At 35.2% G+C, this 23,942-nt stretch overlaps 2 protein-coding genes across 3 annotated transcripts; one reads left to right on the top strand and one right to left on the bottom strand.

The window, feature by feature from the left end:
* The first annotated feature begins 1,674 nt into the window (after positions 1–1,674).
* LOC117931036 (COP9 signalosome complex subunit 3) lies at positions 1,675–14,759 on the top strand. Of its 2 annotated transcripts, XM_034851882.1 has the most exons (12): positions 1,675–1,935; positions 2,911–3,026; positions 3,126–3,372; positions 11,446–11,503; positions 11,610–11,699; positions 11,949–12,014; positions 13,165–13,254; positions 13,422–13,580; positions 13,673–13,794; positions 14,316–14,388; positions 14,483–14,589; positions 14,664–14,759. In XM_034851882.1, exons 1-11 carry the CDS (start codon positions 1,751–1,753, stop codon positions 14,549–14,551), a joined length of 1,275 nt encoding a protein of 424 aa, XP_034707773.1. In that variant the 5' UTR covers positions 1,675–1,750; the 3' UTR covers positions 14,552–14,589; positions 14,664–14,759. The 2 variants fall into 2 exon arrangements, with proteins under 2 accessions (XP_034707773.1, XP_034707772.1); XM_034851881.1 differs by having other exon boundaries at positions 1,676–1,935; positions 14,483–14,759.
* A 579-nt stretch (positions 14,760–15,338) lies between these two features.
* Positions 15,339–23,673, bottom strand: LOC117931035 (protein TPLATE). The gene is made up of 7 exons (XM_034851879.1): positions 22,304–23,673; positions 21,416–22,012; positions 20,064–20,425; positions 18,842–19,145; positions 17,776–17,898; positions 16,653–17,108; positions 15,339–16,163 (listed from the first exon to the last, which is right to left on the bottom strand). The coding sequence occupies exons 1-7, from the start codon at positions 23,426–23,428 to the stop codon at positions 15,597–15,599; spliced, it is 3,534 nt and encodes a 1,177-aa protein (XP_034707770.1). The 5' UTR covers positions 23,429–23,673; the 3' UTR covers positions 15,339–15,596.
* Positions 23,674–23,942: the final 269 nt, after the last annotated feature.

The following is a 23,942-nucleotide window of genomic DNA, read 5'->3' as shown; positions in this document are numbered from 1 at the left end:
AATTCCGGTGTTATATTAGATTATCAATTTAATTTTAAATTATCAAAAGTTGGACTAAATTCTACTTGAATAGTACCATCTGTATGTTGTATAATTTTTGAAGAGGTTGTTAAAGGTTTAATTGGTTTTGGAAGAGTTAAATATTTGTTTGTTGACTTAAATGTTGAAGAGAATGATTTGCATAATTTAATTGTTATTGAACTTGTCTAATATCCTTATAAATTATGGGACTTTGTTCATCTTTGGTTCTTGGAATTTTGAAGGGTGATGCAAAAATTGAATTATTATCAAAATAAAATTGATGATTATTTAAGGGTGGTTGTGAACCTAATTTTGAAGTTATTGTTAAAATTCTTTTGCACTTTGTTTGATGAAGAGGGATGTGGCTCTATTTATAAATGATGAAGTCGGACTTAAATCTTCAATCTTGAAAAATTTGAAATCCATCACGTGTAGAGACAACTGTAACAATTAAGTCTGCAGAGAAATAATATTTTCTATATATTAAATATAAAAATTAATTTAAATATATATTTAAAATATTAAAATTGGATTAAAAATATTTTAGCTTTTCAAATAGATTTTTATTTTATAAAAATTAAAGAATGATTTTCAAAAATTATTCTCTAAAACTATTTTTTATATTTGTTTTCAAAAAGAATTACCCACATCTTACGTCTTTTTAATTTTTTTTTTATCAGGATATATGTTCTATTTCCTTTCTCAATCTCCTCTTATATTAAACCATCAATTTAACCTAAAATTTTTAACCGTTGAGTTTGAGACAAAAGTAACATTTAAAAAAAAAAATTTAATCTAGATGTCTTCTAAAATATTCACCAAATAATCTAGATATATATTTTTTTCTTGTTAAAATCATGGTCCATTTTCTTTTTTTCTTTTTTCCAATTTCCTTTCTTAATATGCTTCTTAAAATTTCAAAATTCCGGTGTTATATTAGATTATCAATTTAATTTTAAATTATTAAATTTGACACAAAATTAATATTTTTGATAAAATAAAAGTTAAATCTACATCCCTTCATAAAATATTCATTAAATATGTTTGTATTTTGTAGTAATTTTAGAAAATGTTTTTAATATTTATAATATTTATTTTTTATTTTTTATTTTTTAAGTATTAAAAAAATCTAAAAATATTCTTTAGAATCACTACTAAAAGTGTGCTCGAAAGTGATTTTAAAGAATGTTTTTAACATTTTTAATATTTAAATAATAAAAATTTTAAAATATTAGAAATATTATAAACGCTTCTTAAAATTAATATAAAATAGACTTTAAATAATATGATAAAGATTTTATGAAAAACTTTTAATTTAAAAAATGTTTTTTTTTTAAATTAAAAATATATTAGATAATAATTATTAAAAATATTTATAGTATTTATAATACTTAAATTATAAAAAATTTCAAATATAAAATAAATAAATAAAACTAAAAATATTTTTTAAAATCACTAAAAAAACACTGGTAAGTTAAAAACACCGTATTATAATTAGTATCCCATAAAACTATTATCAGAAATAGGATGATCATGGCAAGCATTAAAGATGGGAAAACTATTAGGCTGGGCCTAAAATGGATAGCCCTGTCCAAACAATCTTATAATGGGCCCCGGCAAGGCCATCAATCGCCACCGAGTCGAGCTCGAGTTTGTTTCCCCCATTTATACTTCCAACTCGTCGAGCTTTTCCTCATACTGAGTTGGGTCACCGATCGGAACCCTAACCATGGACAGTGTGGAAGCAGTGGTGACCCAAATTCAAGGCCTCTCCGGTGGTTCCGCGGACATTTCTCTTCTTCACAGCCTCTTGAAGCAAGCGGATGACCTACTTCACAATGAGTCGACTCGATTAGCTCCGTTTCTGGAACAGCTTGATCCTTCCATACACACTCTTGGATATCTCTATCTCCTGTAAGTTTCGATTTCGATTTCGATTTATTCTTTGTAATGTTTACTTTTTCTGGGTCTTGTTATTTTTGTGTGTGTGTGTGTGTGTGTTTTTGATGAATAAAGTTATTTTTGCGTATTTTAGTGCTCAATTTCGAAACGGAGAAAAAGATTAGCACTAGGGCTTGATGGATTATGAAGAAGTACGCGAAATATTTTCCACAAGTGTTAGAACTCTTCGATTTTGATCCTTTTGGGTTTTGGGTATTTGGTTTTTGGTCGATTTTTGTTATTTCCCATGAAGTGTTTGTGTGTACCTGTGTGCTCGCTTCGGATTTTGATGTTTTGGGATTTGGGAATTTCTTAATTCACATTTATCTTTATGATGAAATATCGAGATTACCATACTGGTAATTAGCGTTTTGCAGGATAATATTTAGGGCTGCATATTATGGTTTTATATACATGGGCACATGCTTCTGAGCTTGTGGCCATGTTTCTGTGAGAATATGTATGGAATGTTTGGGTTCATTAATTGGATCTTTGATGTGCTCTTGTTTTCCTGAGGGAAAGAAATAGATTAATTTGTAGGGAAATGGGAGCCTTCAGATATTGCTTTTGTGCTAAGTTTGTGCCATGATGACATGACATTTGTTTGAATGAGTTTAATTGGAAATAATTTTTTTTTTTTATACGTGTAGTCAGAAATATGTGGCAATAAGTGTGAGGGGGGAAGTAGGTGGAAGAGGAGTGCATTTAGAAATACTTTAAGGAACTGAACTCTTCTTTGTTCCATTCATATATTTATTCAATTGTCAATCATGTTTATTCATAATCTCAACTTTAAGAAGGGAAAGCAGAATCTGGGTTTTTATTTAAATTGCATCTCAGTGCACAAAGACATTGTTCAGGCTTACTTCATATCAGTATGTAGTTGATTTTCTTATATGTTAACTTTTATTTTCATTTTTTCCTTTTGGCATGTGCCTATATTGATAGAGAAGCATGTACATCTACTCCAATTCCAAAAGAGCAAGCCAATCAACTGGTTCTGTCCATTGCAAATTTTATCAACAATTGTTCAGCAGAGCAAATTCATTTGGCACCTGATAAATGTATTCACCTTTACTTTATCTCATATTGTATACGATGTGCACTGATGTCATCTAACGACCTTAGCTATTCCTGTTGGTGCTGATCTGTTGATCTTGCAGTTGTATCTCTTTGCAAGAGGTTGAAAGACCAAGTTATACTGCTAGAAGCCCCCATGCGGGGTGTAGCACCAATGCTGACAGCTGTTCGCAAGCTGCAGTCTGCATCTGAACTATTGACTGCTTTACATCCAGATTTTCTTCTTCTTTGTTTATTGGCAAAGTGTTATAAAACAGGTCTATGCATTTTGGAGGATGATATTTTTGAAGTTGATCAGCCAAGGGACTTTTTCCTCTATTGTTATTATGGGTGAGTCGCTTTAGCTTCTTAGCTTTCTCATATGATTTGACACTCCTTACTGATATTATGGTTGTGATGCTTTTGGAAATTCTACTCTAATTCTCGCCTCTTACATACTTTCTTCTGATTCATCTTCCATCCATGAGGTTGTTGTCAGAGTTTAACCTAGGCAAGTGGATGTATTTGCAGTTCTTTTTTGCCCCTCAATGTCAGTTTATCATCAAAATTATGTTCTATTGCCAATGTGCATAAAGCAACCTCAATTCAGTACTGTTAGTGGTGTAAGGTATTAGGAACAGGGAAATATTGATTAGAGTTTTATGATACGAGGAATGGGTGGGAGACATAATGCATTTTTTCACCTGAATTTGGTGAACTGTTGAATGGTTAGAATACAGGAGGTGGTTGGCACCCTTCTTGGTAAGCTATATTTGGTGGAGAAACAAAGCATCTTTATTTTTTTTTTCTTTTAGTAATATGTTCTATAACTATCTTAAAGAAGTGAAAGCCTAGGTAGGTAGGGTGTACTTGCAGAATATTGTCACCTTGAGAAAGTTGTTTTTGTTTTTCAGTAGGAAACAATAGAACAAACAAACAACCTATCAAAGAGACATGAACTCCCCTACACAATCCTTTGACTAGAAACACCGTGCTTAGAGAGACTCTATGCTTATTCAATGAATTTTCAAAGTGGTAGGCCAAGCTTGCTATCCACAAAAAGGAGCATCCCAAAGCTTCACTCTGATAAAAAATTTTGCATGACAAAAAGTCCAATTACCAAGGCACTCTTTTTTCTTGAAAGGTCCAAGATATGACTTTGGTTGACTCACCCACCACCATAATGTTAGTGAAGGCCTGAGAAACTACCCAGATCAGGTCTACCAACAAGGTTGGTACCTCTGCCCTTATAGCTTGGCCTAACCCAAAATGTTTGGAGAGAGCTTTAACCATAGTTCTCATATTATGTAATGCTCCAACAATACCTATTTGTCTTGGATTATATGACAAGTAATCCATCAAAATTACACTCCATGAGGGCCAAAGCCTATTCGATATGCACCTCCACAACCCTTCCACTTGTATGACAAGCAACCTTAGATCAAGGATGATCACACTCAACTAAGAATTTTATTTTAGGCAATGATCAATTATATTAATAGCACTTAACAAAGGGGTACACAAAAGAACACATAGTGTATTCATGGTGTCAAAGGTAAAAAAATGGCTAAGGCTACACAAAAAAATAACACTCTTGCCTTACTTAGAGCTCGACCAACTAATAAAATCAATTATGGACAATAAGCAATCTCCTATGTACTAGGGAAGTCACTCTAAAAAATATACATAAATGATGTTTGATTACTTGATTCGTTTTTTCAATGTTTTCATACACTTTGATTTCTCTCGTTCCATATGATTCAAAATAAGCACAATGGAGTTGCTTTTCAAGCTTTCTTTTTCTTCTTTCCAACAAAGGATCCATGGCTAAGAAAAACATCTCTAATAGAGGAGAGCATTGTTCACCGGATTCCAAAGAGGGCATAAATTAACTTCCATAACATGACTGCTTTCGAACAATGAAGGAGGACATGGTGAGTCATTTCTTTTTCTTCTTTGTGTGGGTGGCATCTATTCAACATCTTCCAATCCCTACTTTTGAGTTGATCTAACTTCAACATTCTTCCTATTTTTTTATGGATAAAAAGAAAAAAATCCAACATTTTTCCCTAATGTAGCTTTCCAAGGAAAAAGTTTAACCCTCATCTAAACCCATCATTCCAAATAACACACTAGGGGAATGTCTCCATTCTTCCATTTGATAGGGAGGAATATAGGGATTTAACTATGAATTTTCCACTCTTTGAAATTAGTGAAAAAAAATATTATCCCTTGTATCCCTACTAATTGTCTGCATTTGCAATTTCCCTTAAAAAAAAATAAAAAAAAATCCACCATCTCTCCTAGCTCCTAATCATGAATTTGTCATGTGAAATTGGGGTTCCAACAACTTCCCTCGCCATTTTGCTCGCACACCTTGGCTACTTATGCATATTTAGCAGTAGCTATTAAAATAAAGCAAGAAAGGCCTCTCCTAAGGGTTCATCATTGCATCACCTATCCTTCAAAATTTCACTCTCCGATTGTTCCCCACCCTAACTTCAATCGTACTGTTACCCACTCTTGATTGCCTTAACCCCATCCCATACTCTTCTCTTACTCCCTTAGAACACCATCCTCCTTCTTCCCCATACTTCCCTATAATCACCCGCTTCCAAAGGGATTCATTCTCAATTGTGAATCTCCAACACCATTTATTGAGGAGAGCCTAGTTTAGATAGTGGAAACTTCTAATGCCCAAGCCCCCACCCCTATTTTCCTTGTACCTTGTTACTTAGTTCACTGATGTTGTTGTTGCTTAAGCGCCCCTCTCCCTTAAAGGAAGTCCCTTCGAATATTATTTCCACATGGCAAACTACTTTTGAAATCTTTCCCCCACTACATCCCAAACACGAGAATTCTAAAAGGAGGTCCTAGCAAAAGGCCCAAATGGTTTGTGGGGAGGTTACCCACTCTCTGACCCAAAACTATAGCTAGGTCTTTTATATTAGCAATCCTCCCAACTAGAATCAACTCACTTTTCTCTAAATTAATTTTTGAACTTGAGATTACTTGAAACCACATGACTGCCTAACTCAAGTGCTCCATATGCTCTTCCTTGGCATTGCATAAAATAAGGGTATCATCAACATATAATAGGTGACCACATTTCCTTTTTTTTTATAGGTAAATAAAAATAGTATTGAGAAACACCAAAAAGGGGTGCATTGAAGTACACATGATGCATACAATGACCACCTGAAAGCGCCAAAAAAGGAAAGGGAAAGAAAAAAAACCACTCCCTTCCTCAAACCAAACCCAACTAATAAATGAAATCAAATAAGGACATCAAACTTTCGCCTATAAATAGCTTGGCCTAGGATAACAAGTTACATATAAACAAGATTTTCAGTCTTTTTTTTTTATATAGATAAGGAAAAGTTGTATATAAAAAAAAGAGGGGACATAAAAAACAGTGCCCTCTTTTTTAGAGTATACATGAAGTATACAAAAGAAACTAAAAGGCTCAAAACAGAGAGGGAGAGATAGAAACAAAAAACATCACCCACCCTTACTTGGAGCCTAATCAATCTATGAAGCTTACAAGCGAAAAAGGGCTCAAATTTATAGACACCCTAACCCACGATCAAAGGTTACATACAAAAGAATTTTTCAATTTTTGGAGTGAAAGCTCGTCATTACCAAACGCTAACAAATTCATTTCCTTCCAAATTGTCCAAAATATACATAAGGGGGTCGCTTGCTAAGCCTTTTTTTTAGCTTTACCCACAAACGACCCATGCCACCCAAAAAGAGTTTCCTTCACTGAACAAGAAATAATCCAAGACACCCCAAAGAGAGAGAAGAAGATTCCATAGAACCCAAGTCTTTGTACAATGAAGAAAAAGGTGATCAATCGTCTCTACTTTAGAAAGGTAAAAAAAACACCTATTTGCCAAGAAGTGCCTCCTCCTTTGAAGTTGGTTCAAAGTTAAGACTTTTCCCCAAGAAGCCTCGCAAGCAAAGAAAGCCACCTTAGGAGGCGTGCTCGACCTCCAAATACTACCACTAGGGAACAAAGAGAATCTTTGGACTCCAAGATAGAATAAAGAGACTTGACCGAAAAGGTCCCACACCTCGAAACTGTCCAAAACACTCTATCTTCCACATCCCTGTGCACCCTAAAAGCTTGGATCTTTTGCAAAAAGCACTCCACCAACTCTAACTCCCAATCATTAAAGGCCCTTGAGAAAAGAGGGGCTCATCCACCCCCATCACCATCCGGGTTCCAAACAAGATTTTCAGTCTTTGAACAAAGAGCTCTTCGTTTTGAAAAAATCTTCTATTTTTCTCTTTCCATATTGTTTAGAAAAGGCATAATGGTGTTGCTCTTCAAACTTTTTTCCGCTTCCTTCCAATAAAAAAGTCATGCCAACCTAATAGAGTCTTTCTTAAAAAGGAAGGAATCACTCAATAAACCCCAAAAAGAGAGAATAGTAGTAGCTCCCACAGTACTCTTACCTTACCACAATGGAATAGGATGTGATCAATTGACTCCACATGAGTTTGACATAGGAAACATCTATTGGCTAATGACCAACCTCTCTTTTGTAGTTGGTTAGGAGTCATAGCTTTCCCCTAAATAGCCTCCTAAGCAAAAAAGCTCACTTTGGGTGGAACCAACACATTTCACTCAACATCTGTTGGGAACGACACTAAACTCCCCAACTCAAGGCTAGAGTAAAGGTATTTAATAGAAAAGATTCCATTGTTTGTCTCTAACCAACACACCTTTTCCTTTCCTCCCTTAACTACCACCTTATCTTGTAGTTTTGCCAAAAAGCTCTCCATAATATCAATTTCTGAATCATTTAGACACCTAGGGAAGTTAGGAATCCAAACACCCCTCTCATTAGAATGAAGCCACAAGTCTGCCACCCAAGCCTCTTTAGAATTAGCTAAGGCAAATAAGAAGGGATAATAAACACTTAGAGGATCATCGCCACACCATTTCTCTTTCCAAAAATTTAACCCTTCTCACATTGCCCACCAAGAAGGACAATCTACAATTAACTAACTTTCACAAATTCCTTATCGCCTTCCATAAACCAACACCATAGCCTTCACTTGCTTCCTTAGAACACCACTCTCTTTTCACTTCCCCATATTTACCACATATAATCTGTCTTTAGAAGACCTGACTTCTTGTTGCAAACCGCCAGTTTCCACTTGCATAGGAGGGCCTTGTTGAGCGAAGAAAGGGGCTAGTTATTGCCATTGCAATTCTTTTACTAAAGAAGTTCCTAAGAGCTTTGAGTACTTCAATGGCACTCACGGATTGTAGATATTGAAATGTTTGATTTTGGTTGGCACCTTTTCCTCCTCTTTTACTAATTGAAAACCCCCTCTATTAAGCCCATTTTATTTGCCTTATTGAGGATGTAGGATAGCACCTCCATGGCCAAAGTGAAAAGATAAGGGGAAAGAGGGTCGACCTGTCTTGGCCTTTAGAACATTGGAAGAATTTTGTTAGGGTCTTATTAACCAATACAGAGAAGGAAGTCATAGAGATACACCACTTAATTTATTTTATCCATGTAGGATTGAATCCCATTTATTGCAAGATCACCTATAAGAATCCTTAATCGATACAGTCATAGGCCTTCTTGACATCCAACTTGCATATCACCCCGTTCTTTGAACTCTTTTCATTGTGAGAAATATGAGGAAACCTAGCACGAGTAAGAAATAAATTAAGTTTTTAGGTTGAAAAGGTTACTCTTTTATCTCTTATATCCAAAGATTAAAATATCATAAATTTGTGGAATATCAATAGTTGAATTTTACGGAAATATCGTATGGAAATTTCGAAATTTTTTTTTGGTGAGATGGAAATTGATCAAAACTCAGAGATATTAGAAAAAATTTAAGAAATGATTAAATAAGCAATAATACTCTATTAAGTTGTGTTTTTTTTTTTTTGTTGGTTGTTGGTTTTTTGTTTTTAAAAGAAAACAATACATATATGATAAACTTATGATGTTAGGCAAAAATATGAATTTTAAAAGTATATATTTAATGCTAATGTAGAGGGAAAAAAATTTTTAAACTAGTTTTTTAGCAATATAATATATGTATAACAAAATTAGTAACATTGGTTATATGTGTGATGATGACAAATATGAGTTTAAGGAACTGAATAATCAATACTAATGTGAAAAAAATATATCGCATTCCAAAATTCAAAATATATTATATTTATAAAATAGTTTAGATTTTATCTATATATATAATGTCTTCAAAGTAAATAACTTCAAATTAATTAAGATTACTTAAATTCTTGTTAATAAATTTATATATACCTAACATTCTACTAAAATTATGTTAAATTCTTTTCAAACAATTTTCATTTAGAAAAAAAATTGTTAATAAAATTATGAATTTTATTAAAACATTTTTATTACATTTTGAATAAAAAATTAAATCATTGAAAATTTTTAAATAAGATTTCATGTAAAATATTTTATTTGAAAGTTCAGTTTAAAAGTCTTTTTAAAAAATTTATTTAACAATCTTTTGTTTTTTTTTTTTTTAATTATTGAAAATTATATATATCATTTATCTTATCCAATTAAATTTTATTTAAAACTTATATTTCATAATATATATATTTAATTTTTTTGACATTTTAGTTGTTTATAATTTTATAATAACTGTCTTTTTGAATTTTTTAAAATAAAAAATTAAAGTGATAAATTTGATAATGAGTATTTTTTGTAATTTCTTAAAATAAAAATTACAGCAATAAATATGAAAAAAAATTTAAAATAAAAGGATTATCATGGCAATTTTTCAAAAAGATCATTGATTAAGTTGGTGATTTTTGGTAACATTGACCTCAACCATTGGATTGTGGCAACAGATGATATTTTCCTTGCTTCACCAATCCGAGTTTCCAATCTTTTCCCAGTTTAGTATGAGCCCATTTTCGATATTTCAGCCTAAAAATCATTGAAAGCCCCTTATTTTTTAATTCTTGCTTAAATGTGATCCACTTTTCATTTATAGATGATATAACCTCATTTTTTGCGATGTTTGTGAAGAGCAAATGACATATTTAAGTTGAAAACCTATGTGGTTTAAGGTAGCCATGGGGCTAAAAATTTTTTGTAGTGACAAGTGAGTTTATTCTAGTAAGGAAGTCCCTAATAGGGAGGATTTAGCTTCTTTATTAGGATGCAAAATGGTGAAGTTCACTACTTATTTAGGTCTCCCCCTAGGCATTTCTTTTAAGTTGTGAGTAGTTTGGGAGGTAGTGGAAGAAAGATTCATTAGGAGGCTTGCTATGTGGAAGAGACAAATATCTTTCAAAGGGTGAAAGGCTAATGCTGATCAAAAGTACTATGTCTAGTTCGCCAATAAAATGTATGGCCCTATTTGTTATTCCAAGAAAGATGTCTTCACCTTAGCGATACAACACTAAACATCTCTTTTCCTTCATTATTCGCCCTAGCTAACTTAAAAGATGCATGGATTGTTGATATATGGGATGAGATCGAGGAGGGACCGCAATGGAGTCCATGTTTCTCAAAACTATTTAATGGTTGGGAGTTAGAAAGTGTTGAGGCATTTCTAGCAAAGCTGCAATAGTATTTTGTGAAAAGGGCATAGGAAACAGACTGGTATGGAAGGAATCAAGAGTTGGACTGTTCTCAAACAAACCTTTCTACTCTTGCTTGGAGTCGAAAAGAAAACTTTTCTGGTAAAAGTAGTGTGGAACCCATGGTACCAACAAAAGTAGGATTCTTTGCTTAGGAAGCAACTTAGGGGAGAGTCTTGAATTTAGATCAGCTAAAAGGAAGGGGATGAACTTTGGAAAATAGACGTGATCTTTGTAGAGTTGAGGAGGAATTAGTTAATCATGTCCTTTTTCATTGTGCAAAGATATAGTAATTATTCTCATTGTTTAAAGTTGAGTAGGTGTTGTCTTCTACGGTCAAAGAAACATTCTCAAGTTGACAAGGGACTTTTGGGGGTAAAGAAGCGCATGAAGTTGTGGAATGTTACCCTTTTATACTTATTTTTGACCATTTGAAAGTAGAGGAATCATAGAGGTTTTGGTAATGAAGAACAATCAAATCCAGATCTCAAAAACTCTTTGTTGTGTGCTCTCTCTGACTTTGGGGTAGAAAATACAAGAGAAGTGTTTTTTTTTTTTTTTGTCAGTCTTTCCATCTCATTGCCTTTTTGGTACCTTTGTATACTCTATACGTACTTTGGTGTGCATTCTTTTGATTAGGCGCTGTTAGTAATATTCTTATTTTCCTATAAAAATATATATATATCTTATCATGATCATATTTAAATGCGTAAGTTTGATAATTGGTTTTTCGTTTTATCAATCTCTTAACCAGCCCAACTTTTGAGTGTTTTGGTAGAATGAGGGATTTCGCTAACAATGTTTCAAATTTGTTATTATGATAGGGGGATGATTTGCATAGGACAAAAGCGGTTTCGCAAAGCATTAGAGTTGCTACACAATGTATGTCAGTATTTACTGTTGACTTATTTAATTACCCACCAATGCTGTTAGCCTGTTACTATTTTAATTATTTGATCATCCTTATTGCATGCCTATTATATTCCAGGTTGTAACTGCTCCCATGTCTACTATAAATGCTATAGCTGTTGAAGCCTACAAAAAATACATATTGGTTTCTCTCATTCACAATGGACAGGTTTGCTTTCTTCTTTTTAGTGTACCTTTTTTGGGGGAGCTTGGAATTTTACACACATTCATTTTAGTAATATATTCTTTTTATTCATGAAAAAATTATGTTATGTATTGATAAAAACATTTATGTCATTCTTTGATCATTGGTTTGTTACTGTGCTTAGAGAAGTTTTGACTCGGCAGAGTTACATTGTACTATTTATGATTTTACTTTCTGTCAGCTAATCGGTTTATTATTTTTCTTATCATACAGTTCTCTACCACTTTCCCAAAGTACACTTCTTCAGTGGCTCAAAGGAATCTAAAGAACTTCTCTCAGGTAAAGCTGAAAATAGGTTGTGCCCCATATACGGCTTGTTGTTACTACCATATGTGTTTGCTCACATACCATCAGGCTGATTGTCTGGGATGAAAGGTTTAGAATAAATAAAGAAAATCCTTTTCCTAGATTTAGCCTCATTATGGGTCTTGCAATTCCCCATTTTCCTAACTAGGCCTGCTATAGAGAAAATGCATGTGAGCTTTTTTAGTTCTCCATGCATTCCTCTTACATATCTCGTGCATAATTCATGCAACGCAGTTGCCTATCCAAAAAAATATAACACAGTGATAATAGATACCTAAAAATAATGATTCATTTGCATTACAATGGTAACTTGCGAAGGAAAAGAGGACCTTTTGCGGACTAGTGCAAAAGTGTGCCTCATAAGTTAAGTGCATTTTTGGTATAAAAACCATAGTAATTGTTTATTTAGATTTAAATTGGATGTAGATGATTGTTCTCTTGTGAACATGTGCAAACTGGAATTGGTTGCACATGGAGAGATTGCAATGGGGATACCATAACCTCATTGTCATCTTCAGATGCTGGTGATGGTGCCAGCAAAGATGAACTACTTGCTTTGCTTTTTCCTTTTTGGTGAGATGTGGTGGAGAAATATGCAAAGAAGTGTTGCAAGAGCAGACTAGCAAATGATATTTGATGTAGGAATACTGCAAAAGTTTTCTTGAATAGCATCTAGTCCTGAGGGTTTTACTTCGATTGGCAGTCCTTTTTAGCTGGGCAAAAATTTGATGTTTGCTTTTGTTTGTCCATTGCTAAATTAATCTCTTTTTTCTTCAGTTGCTTTTTGAGATCCTCTTTTGGTGGCTTTTTGGTTGATGAACCTATTAGATGGTTTATGATCAGTCACACTTGGATTCTAATGTCCTTGTTATCTAAGAGTAGGTTTGTTTGCTAAATTTTGAAATTAACTATCTAATGGACAGCACAATATTTGTATTTGTTCTTACAAGCATCATATCTGCAACAATAACAAAAAATTGATTGTCTCCCAAATAATGTCTTTTCCCATGCATATTTTGTTACTTTCTTTTCATGCATATTTTGCCAATCCCTTGTGGGATGTTATTTGGACTAGGTGAATTTTTTGGTCTCCTTTTTTATTATTTCATTCTTTTATGAACAGCCCTACCTTGACCTGGCAAATAGTTACAGCAGTGGGAAAATCTCAGAACCAGAGAAATGTATCCAGACAAACAGGGAGAAGTTTGAAGCAGTGAGTTTTCTATCATTTACTCATTATTCTCTAACTATCTTGACATAGAATCCTGATATCTATGCTTGAAACAGAGTGCATATTTGAAACTGGTCTTCATGGTAAAATAGTGAAGCTGTCTCTTGGAAGCTAAAATCTGAAAAGCTATGAGTTTTTTTTCCTCTCAGGACAAGAATCTTGGATTGGTGAAGCAGGTTGTATCATCTATGTATAAGCGCAATATCCAGAGATTGACTCAGACATACTTGACTCTCTCACTTCAAGATATAGCCAACACAGTGCAACTAAATAGTCCTAAGGAGGCGGAAATGCATGTGCTTCAAATGGTAGTTGGTGATCAACTCTTGATCATTGTTATTACAATTTAGGAGTGACTTTCCTACTTTAAAGCTTATTCATATTCATTTTTTTATTTTAGATTCAAGATGGTGAGATATTTGCAACAATCAACCAGAAGGATGGAATGGTTAGATTCCAAGAGGATCCTGAACAATATAAAACCTGTGAGATGATCGAGCATATCGACTCATCAATCCAGAGGTATGCTAATTATAGAATATGTGAGTATCGTATATCACTGTGAAGTAACCATAACTCAAACTCATGATATCTTGCACAATTTCGAGGACTTAACTGGAGGTGCACTGTCCAAGTTTACAAAGGATGAGTTAGATGCACTATGGAATGAATTTGACCTCAGAAGCTTTTATTTAAAAGTCAGCCTGATCATAAGAGCATCTCAACAAATTAGTAAATTACATAAAACTTAGGATAATGGTCTCAGGTAGCACTAGTTTCAGTCATAATGTGGACATCGCCTGTTAATCACCTCAATTGTTACAATAACTTAAGCAATTTTTTTACTACACCATTTCCAATATTTTATTTTATTGTAAACTAAACATATGTAATGATAGAAATTTACTGAAAAATGTTGTTTGCCTTTTTTTTTTTTCTTAATAGAATATGGCAATGGGACACTCTAGGATAATGTTGCATTGCATCGATATAGGCAATGTGTTAAATCTGTATAATGGTTATTTTCTGTATGGTCATTCCAGGATAATGGCACTGTCAAAGAAATTGACTACTATGGATGAGCTTATCTCATGTGATCCGTTATATCTGGCAAAGGTGAGCCTATTCATTTGTGTCCACCATAGGACTTTGGTTGAATTAAAATTATAGCCACATTAATTAACTAAAATGTATTGATATATGCTCTCAGGCTGGCCGAGAGCGACAGAGATTTGACTTCGATGACTATGATACCGTTCCTCAGAAATTCAACATATGAAATGGCAAGCAGGATCAACTTTGGTTTCACAAGAGATGGTAAATGATATGATGAATGGCTTCATACTGTCCAATGTTGGCAAATTTTCATTGTCTTTTTTTGCTCAAGATAGGTGATATCCGTTATCAAAGCGCTGTTCAGACATGAAATAGTTATGGGCACATTTGAATATGAAGCGTCCTTTGCCTTTTCCTCATCTTATTGTGAACCATTCTGTTTCCTGGCTTATCTTGTGAGAGAAAAATGGCTTTATAATGATGTATTACCAAGCTGGTAAGTAATATAAGCAGCACGAACTACAAGTGGCCAGTACTTAGCAGCTTTAAACTAGGTTGCAGAGAATCTTAATAATTAACATATAACATATACAGATTGAAGTATGAGATTGAGCGGTGCAAGTAAAGCAAATGGTCTGCATCCTAATAATTGTCCAAGCTAATATATACTACAATCCAAAAAGCAAGATCCTTTCCGCAGCAAGCCATTCCTATTGAACAATGAAAAGAATATTCAAGTCAACAAACTGTCCACTCGGAGCTTGGACATGCCGTCTCCAGTGTTGCAAGGGGAATTCCTGAATCCTGATAACATGCCCAATGATTTCTCAAATAGCTAGATGAACCATATTATTCTAAATATTCCCCAGAAATTTTAAGCCATAATCAGAAATGCGGCATGATCATACAGAACAACCAGAATTCTTGGTGGAAATGAATCTACAATGAAGAAACACTAATGACAAATCATTTATTTTTTTGATAGGAAAAACAGAGTACATATATTAAATAAAAAAAAAAAAGGAAACGCCAAACACTAATAACAAATCATGTCCTCAACAATGGATTTCTCATAATGAATAACAGACCAATGAGCAGCTGGTATAAGATGTACAAGATATTTAAAGTTGACAAAAAAAAATGGAAAAAGACAAAAATAACAAGACCACTCTTGTCAAATTTCCGGCATCTACCTAATCAAAATACCAAAAATCATAATACAACTGAGTACAAAGGATATGGCCAAACCATCGTAAAGAATAATGAAGTTAATTAACTTTGGTGCTTCTAGCTTTACACAGCATATGCCACTCTTGTAGCACTGCTGCTTGAAGAGCACGGTGCTCAACCTCTTCTGCTGTTAACTTTGATAAGGTTGATGGTCCCTTAGTTTTACCATCTTCTTCACCATTTTCCTTTTCTTTCTCCTTTTTCTTCTTCTTCTTCTTCTTATCCTCACCTTCTCCTTCCACCTCCTCCTCCTCCTCTTCCTCCTCTTCTTCTTCCTCATCATCAGATTTTGGAGGCTTAGGTGGCGGCTGGGCTGCCTTCAGCAAAGTTATCCGCTCCATTGAGATCCTTAACCTCTCAACAGCAGCCACCTTCACTTCCTCTTCAGGCATGTACTCTACACCCCCATCAGTAAGGTCATCCAACCAACCCTGAAGATCTGATCCAATCTCCTTTGTGATTGATGCATCAGAAGCTCGGATGACAAATTTGCACATCATGGTTGTCGTCTCATCACCAAGGTCCACGTTTCTGCTTACTTCACTAGCACCAAAAATCATCATCCCTACAAAGCCTCCATACCAGGTTTTGGCTGCAAAACAAAGCTGTAACAAAACGGAGAATTAAAGTTACCTTAATGAAGGGTAGCCTAAAGAGGCCATGCAAAAAAACTTAAGTTCACCAACATAGCAATAAGGCAGAATAACAGCACTCAAGGTTTCAACAAAATTTGGAATTTCACATTTCATTTTCAGGTTAAAACATTTCATCTACTTTTGATCAATCTTTCCACTAAGAAACCTGTAATTCAATAAAGTTTCTTCAAATTTTATGTATTTCATCTCGGTTTCAGTTAGGACCCAAAAAAATAGCCAAACTGAGTATCCAACTTTGTCCTTGAACAAAACAATAAGCATTATGGAGTATGTAGAAAATGTTAATGAAACAACATTCTACATGAGGTGAGGTAACAATAAAGTTTTCCCTTTGTATTTTCTTTGTATTAAATACTAATGATAGATTTTGAACTTAAGTGTACTAAACAATAATGGAGATCAACAGTTCAAACAACATGAAAGAATGGTAGAACCCACCTGAAACCCAGCCACAGTACGGAGGATGTGTGAGCACACTTTATGGAATGGCTTAGAAGACAAAGATTTTAGTCCGCTCAGAAAAGGAGAAGCCCCATATTGCTGTGCAGCAGTAGCAGTAAAGCCGCTTCCTTCGTAGGTATAAGCCCCTGTGTACTCTACAATAGCTGGTAAACTAGGCCATAGGCGGAAATATTCAACAGGTGAGATTTTATGTGGCAAAAGAAGCTCAGTCAGTGGAATCTTGTAAGGCTGACATCTCAAAATCACAGGTTCCCCTAGTTCTGGCCTTAAGCTTCTCTTTTGTCTCATGATTTGCGCATCATCTTCAGTATAGTCTCCTTCATAATCTCCTGCAACACCACTCCCATAGAAGGGATAATATAGGACCTGAACCCAAAGGGCACATCTCTCAAAATGGGACACACCAACGGTCACACTGCAGAGCACTGGATCCTAGCAACAAGAACAGATGACGGATCACAAGATCTTATCATGAAAGTACAACGTAAATATTACAAAGGAAAATGCCAAAACAAGAAAGCAAATGGAATCTTCCACACCTTGAAGATTAAACTACAGAAATGTTCAAATTATGGACCAGATAAAAGAAAGAAAATCCAGGAATGAAAACAATCTATAGTGAGTTCTTTTGAGCTTTATGTTATTCAGCAAATGGTTTTTGCCTTCCTTAGACATCATAATAAATTGCTCTAAATAAATTCTTTCACAGGATTCAAGGAACAGGGACAGAAAAAGTTGCAAAAAGAATCTTCAGGAAGAAAGTTCATGATGCAAAAAACATAGCACAAGATTCATGAAAAACTGGATAAAGTTTTTTTTTTTTCAATAGATAAACAAGAAGTGCATTAAAAGCACTCCTTCAACAACCAGAGAGTAATATGCATTAAAAGCACTTATGGAGTTTAGCACAGGCATTCATGTACTAAGAAAGTAATATGCAACACCCTTATTAAGAAATTGTATTTTCAACCAACTCCTCTATATTCCTTGCTGATTGAGTGAAACAAACCAGAGAAACAAGAGAAGCAGACACCTTCTTCAACAACCAATAAAAGTGGGAAAAACAATCTGACGCATTGCCATGGCAAAAAAGGAATACCTGTGAAACAAGATTACGCAACTGCCGTACTGCTTGAGGAGACCCATCCATAAAATATAACGCACCAGAGAGACCAACCCGAATATCCACCCGATTAAGTTCAAGTTCAGTCAAATTTAAAACCTGCAATAGGTCTATCAGTTAGCATGACAAGAAGTTCTGAATTCTATTCCAACACAAATCAGAGAACTATTCATCATACCAAGCACCATTAAATTATTATTATTATTTTTTTTTCAGAAAAAAAATATACTGCAGTGATCATTGATAAGCTACCATTTTTGACTCAAAAGCTTAAATTGTAAAGTAATGAACCCACAATATATAAATCAGGCTAATTTTCCCATCATGTGGGGCCTCATTCACATGGAGAGGCAAACCATATAGCAGAGAAACTGATGGGAAATGGGAAATAAGCTCATGGAGAGACTCAACTTGATAGCTCTAGTAAACAAGAACTTTGACACCATGTTAAGCTATCAATTCAATTCAAAAGCATAAGTGGTAAATAGACAATAATGTATACCATGTTAACAATCATAATGCAACTAATATTCTTTGTTTTCCTAATTTATGAGAATTCCAAACACAAGTTAGAACATGTCACTTTTGACTGACTGGTCTTATTAGGAGCAATAGTGGGGTACTCAAAGATAAACAATAGTGCCATCTTTTAGCAAATGGCTACCAAATTTCATAAGTTCGGTTGAAATGAATCTTACTTATTATTAAACCATAAATATAATTGCCCTTTGTGGAAATCATTTTCTCACTTTTATATAAAGTAGAACTACAGTTCCATGGTAAGAAAGCATTCCACATCAATTAAACTGCACAATTATCCATAAAAGAATAATTATTATAGCATATAAAACCACAACCACAAAAGGGAGGACTCACAAGAGCATTTAAAAAGTTAAGAAGTAAGGGAAGAAGTATTTAACCTTCAGATGCAGTGTGATTCTTCCATCACTTGCGTCATTATAGCATATAAAACCACAACCACAAAAGGGAGGACTCACAAGAGCATTTAAAAAGTTTAGAAGCAAGGGAAGAAATATTTAACCTTCAAATGCATTGTGATTCTTCCATCACTTGCGTCTGTCAAATGATATGCTTCCACATAGCAAGGGTCACTACTACCAGTCAAAGTAAGTGCACTTGGAGGAACCTTGAGTAAAGTAGAGTCAATTCCTTTTGTCAGTAAAAGAGTTAATTCACTAGGATCTGGCCTCCAAAGCTCTAAAATAGCCTTGTGAACCAATCCTTCCAACTTTCTGTCCTGAGCTGCAGATGCTTCATAAAACTGAACCGTTAACTTGTGGTGGCTAAATGGGTAATCTCCTCTGGTTTCACTAACCCCAGCCCACCTATAAGGGAAAAGAACCATTACTACTGTGACAAAAAGTCATTAAAATGCAATTTTTTCCTCTTGATATTTTTGGATAGAAGTGTATTAAAATGCATAATAACTGCCCTAACATCATAAAAAGGCTTTAGAAAACACAAGAAGCAATAACAATGACTTTTAAACATCTTTGGTGCCAGATATCCCTAAAAAGGAAGAGCTACGTCATAGACGACTTTAAATATAAATCTTGAGCAAGCAGACCATAAATCTTGTGCAAGCAGACCATGTCATAATTTAAATAATTAGCTCCAGTTCTGGCACTATACAGACGGGTGGCCTCAATGTTCCCAGACCCAAAAAGAGAAGTATAAAATTTCCACTTTTAAGATTATAGGTACGACACCAAATGCAACTAGATTTAGAGGCAGCAATACTGAACAAGATAGCTTGGAAACAAATGCATAGGCATCCTTAAGACTTACCAAGTAAAAGAATGAATCAACACATGATGCTTAAAGCACCAAAATATTTTGTGCAAGAGATTCAAATGTTTAAAGCATGAAACTATTTCATACAACCAATGGACACTAATTTCAGATGAAAACTGCTCCAAAGTTCAAATTCATTGTGCTGATAATAGTGGATTATTATTATGAATTTAGATTTACTTGGTGGCCAATAGGAGAGGATATAGAAGGAAGACATAAATTTTAGGCAACCATTGTTATATATGTCGGTATAGGTAAATGACATAACCTAGAAATTTCTACAATCTTATTTTGAATAGAAAATTATTCTTCTTTTTTTTTTTCCGGTTATCCCAGCTTATCATGACTTTTTTCCTCTAATTTCCATCATTCTATGAGGGCATGTTATCCAACAAACCTTTTATTGCTATCATTACTTTTGATAATAGTATAGGTAATGATATGCTTACCTGCTTTCTGGATGACCAGTAACATATTTAATCCTCTGCAAAATCAAACGGCATTGATGCTTGTTGACAGAATCAGCCAAGCTATTGCTTCTGAATTCTTCAAGCTCTTTCGTGAGCAACTGTCCTGCTCTAGGGTGACGTGATCCAAGCCTCTGAGCACATAGAAGAATTGCCTGAATATCTTGAAGCCTATTTGCTGTAGTTACAGATGAATCCATGTTGAATAGAACCTTGTGGACATTTGATACAATAATGTTCAGTGGATCTTCAGGATCATCGGCTAGTAGTGGATCCAAACCTTCTAGATCAATATGTTCCCCAATAGCCCAAATAAGGCGGGCACATATCCTTGGATTATTCACCTAACCACATGGGCAAAGATTTAGAATAAGAGAGGAAAATATAGATGAATTTCAGCATTAATTGTACTCAAAATGACAAAGAAAAAGAAAACAGTAAATGCCATGAAATGATAGGGGAAAAAAATGGAAACAAAGAAAATGAAAACCATTCAATTCAATCCCCTAGGAATTCAAATCATCTACTTATCCCTTCATCAATCATCTGTATAAACCAGAAAGATGAAGGATCCCTTTGGATAAAATTCCATGCTTGAATTATGGTCCTTAAAAGTGAAATGTTTGATGAAGTTATTTTCTCCAAGTTTATTGATTCCACTACATTTTATGAGAAGATACATAATTCAGATCACATCAAGTAGGGGAGTTGATGCCATCTTGAGCCTTTTAGCTTTTATTTTGTATCCTTTGGGTATTGTTTTGTCTTTTTTTACATTTTGTAATCCTTTTAAAGAACAGCCCAACCTTATTGCACCCTTCAGTTTATCTTAATGAATTGTTGTTTCTGAAAAAATGAAAATGCCAAGGGCACAGAAACAGTTCAGCAGGGGAAAAAATGTGAATTCTGTGCAAGTTGATCAAAGAAAACCTCATCTGAACTACTTAGATTCAAATAGAGGTATCCTTTTTGCGATGCTAAAAAGGACAATTTATTGGTCACAATTGATCAATGTTCAGCATGCAATTAGCTTTCCGACTGAATAAAAAACCCGATATAAAAGACAGTGGCACAGCAGTGATGCACTAATGGAAACACAAACTAACTCATTATCCAATTGCTGGATCTCAGGAACTCAGAATAGCATACTTATATTAAATAAGCTATAACACTGGATATTGGCATGCAAGCATGTTTGCTCCTAACAGTGATGAAATGCAAATTTCTGAATGCAGGATTACTAAAGATTATCAATTTAATCACATAAATGCATTGTCAACATGCTGAGTTATTGAGAAGTATACTGTTTAATCTTTCAAGGAGAAGTTACAAACCTCACGAAGATCTTTCACAAGTTCACGTTGCAAATTTTGCAACCTTGTCTCATTCAGTATTTGATCCTGAGAAGCACCATCTTTCACCCTTTTCACCCCTCCCCTGGTATCATAGATGTGGCACAGCCTAACCAACAACTTCAAATAGCAGTCAATGGCATAAATTCGGCCCTCGCAGTCCCATTTGACACAAGGCCTACATACTTCCACCACTTCTAGAGCTGGTTCCGTCCAGTTCAATGCACCATATCCAGTCCCATATGCCAGAGCTCCAATAACTCTGCTCTCTGTACCTGAATTCTTTTGTTCTGGCAGGGGTAGAGATAACTGAAAGCAACTTTCTACCAGTGATGCAACTAACTCTTCTCTAAATAAACTTTTGCTTGTTACACTGTGGAGGTCGTCTTTTATCCTCGCATCCTCAAAAAGTGAAGCAATATCAGTACCTGCAAGAGGTTTCTGCCCTCTTCGCACACTTTCCTTTGCAAAAAGATCAACACAAAGTGCAGTGCGGCAAATACAGGCTAAAGCATGCATACGGTCCGATTCTGCTCTCAAGTTTCTCACCATTAGAAGCAACCTTTTAAATAATGAAACCTGAAAGCAGTTAAGTTATATCATCAAATCATGTTTGCAGCTATGCCCTTGAAACAAATAATTAGCACCACAGAAAAGATTTATTGGCATCTTATATATTGTATCATTTCAATGGTGCATGCTATATTAGCATTTGAGGTTTCACCTGTGCATTAAGAAGCTGATGAAACCATTAGAAGCAAACATAATACTACTATTTGCTACTCTAAATTATGTGTCCGCAGACATGTATATTGAGTTTTCCAGCAATTTAAACAATAGATTTAAGTAGCAAAAGATGATGATGCATACTTGCATATGAAGATCAAGGAGGTGTAGATTTGTAACAACAGCCCGAACAATGCTTTCTCTAGCAGAAGAGTATTCTTGCCTGTCCCAGAGTGTAAGAATAGCAATAATTGAAGCTGAAGCCCACTCGGGCTTCCCTCCAGGGACATCAGCCAAAGACAACATATTAATTCCCACTTCAAAAATCAAAGCCGGATCCAAGGACGATTCTAAGAATGGCACCAAATGAGTAACCACATCGGAAACTCCCACAAACCTCTCTGCATTCCCTGAATCCACCACATCATTGGCACCCCTGGAAGACCTCGAAAGTTTTCGAATAACCTCAACAGCACCCGAGGCCACGGCCTTGACTGCATATACTATTGGAAACACTGTAGCCTTAAAACTCTCAACTGGCAAAACCAACGACCTCGCCATCAAAGCGTTCCGCTTCTTCCAGGCAAAATCCACCATCGATGAAACCCAATTGGACCGGATCGCAAGCGAATTCTCACTATCCACAAGCTTATCCCCCGCCAACCGGCTCATCCTCTTCGAATCAAACTCCTTAAACAACCTCCCAACCGACTCAAACGCCACCTTTGAAACCGAATCAGCGCGGTCGAGCATGTTCTGCCCGATCCGCGTCCACCAATTAGAGACCCTATCCAACAAATTGACATTGTTTTCGCACAGCGTAACCAGATCGTCCCTCGCGAGAATGCACCCCAGGGTCTCGGTAATAGACAAACGCAAATTATCGCTGGGAGAATCAAAGCAATTAGAAATCTCCTTGTTACAATCCGAGATGAGCTTGCCGAGGCGGTAAGAGGGAATGGAGGCGAGAATGGAGACCGCGGCGGCGGTGACGTCGGGGTCGGGGAAGTCGAGATCAGTGCGAATGCCAGTGCAGACAATCTCCCATAGATCGGCGGTGAGGCGAGTGGCACGTATGAGGCCAAAAGCGAGCTTCTTGCACACGGCGGAGGCGGGAGAGGCGACAATCTCCTCGACGGCGGATTTGGCGAGAAGGGAGACGTCGCGGCCGGCCGCACACTGCTGGAGGGCTTGGAGGAGGGCGTTGGTTTGGCGGAGAGCGTCGTTGGATCGAAGGTCGGCTTGGATCTGAGCGAACAATATATCCATTGAGAAACACACCTCCGGATCTCAGGATTTGATGTAAACACAAACGAATCAAGTCCTGAGTCGTGAGAATATTAGGGTTTTGAATTGAATTTCGGCATCATCTCATCGCAGGGAGGATAGAAAGAAAGACGGGGTAAAGAGTATAACTGTTACTTGTTGGGCGATCCAGACCTGAATTTTAGTACAAATTCAGTGGGATGTTGAAAATCTCTCCATTTCTTTTCTTATGTGAAGTGTAATCATGTCAGATGCTAAAAATGAATTTTGAGATGGTCAGGACTCGAGTTGCCAATTCATATATTTTATTATTTTTTTATTTTTGCATGGTGTGGTTAATGAAACTTTCCATTTGACCCTATACAACAGGACATGATGTAACATATTTATTTATAAATTTATTTATTTATATTTTTTGAGTTTTTTATTATCATATTTGTAATAATTAGTTATTTGAACGTACACACCCTATATAACTTATATTGTAGTAAGAGTTACAAGTTATAATTTTTAGTGG

Source organism: Vitis riparia, chromosome 14 (assembly GCF_004353265.1).
Source record: "Vitis riparia cultivar Riparia Gloire de Montpellier isolate 1030 chromosome 14, EGFV_Vit.rip_1.0, whole genome shotgun sequence".
Taxonomy (NCBI): Eukaryota; Viridiplantae; Streptophyta; class Magnoliopsida; order Vitales; family Vitaceae; genus Vitis; species Vitis riparia.
Note: the sequence above shows the minus strand (reverse complement) of the source record. Positions and strands in the feature narration are given on the sequence as shown.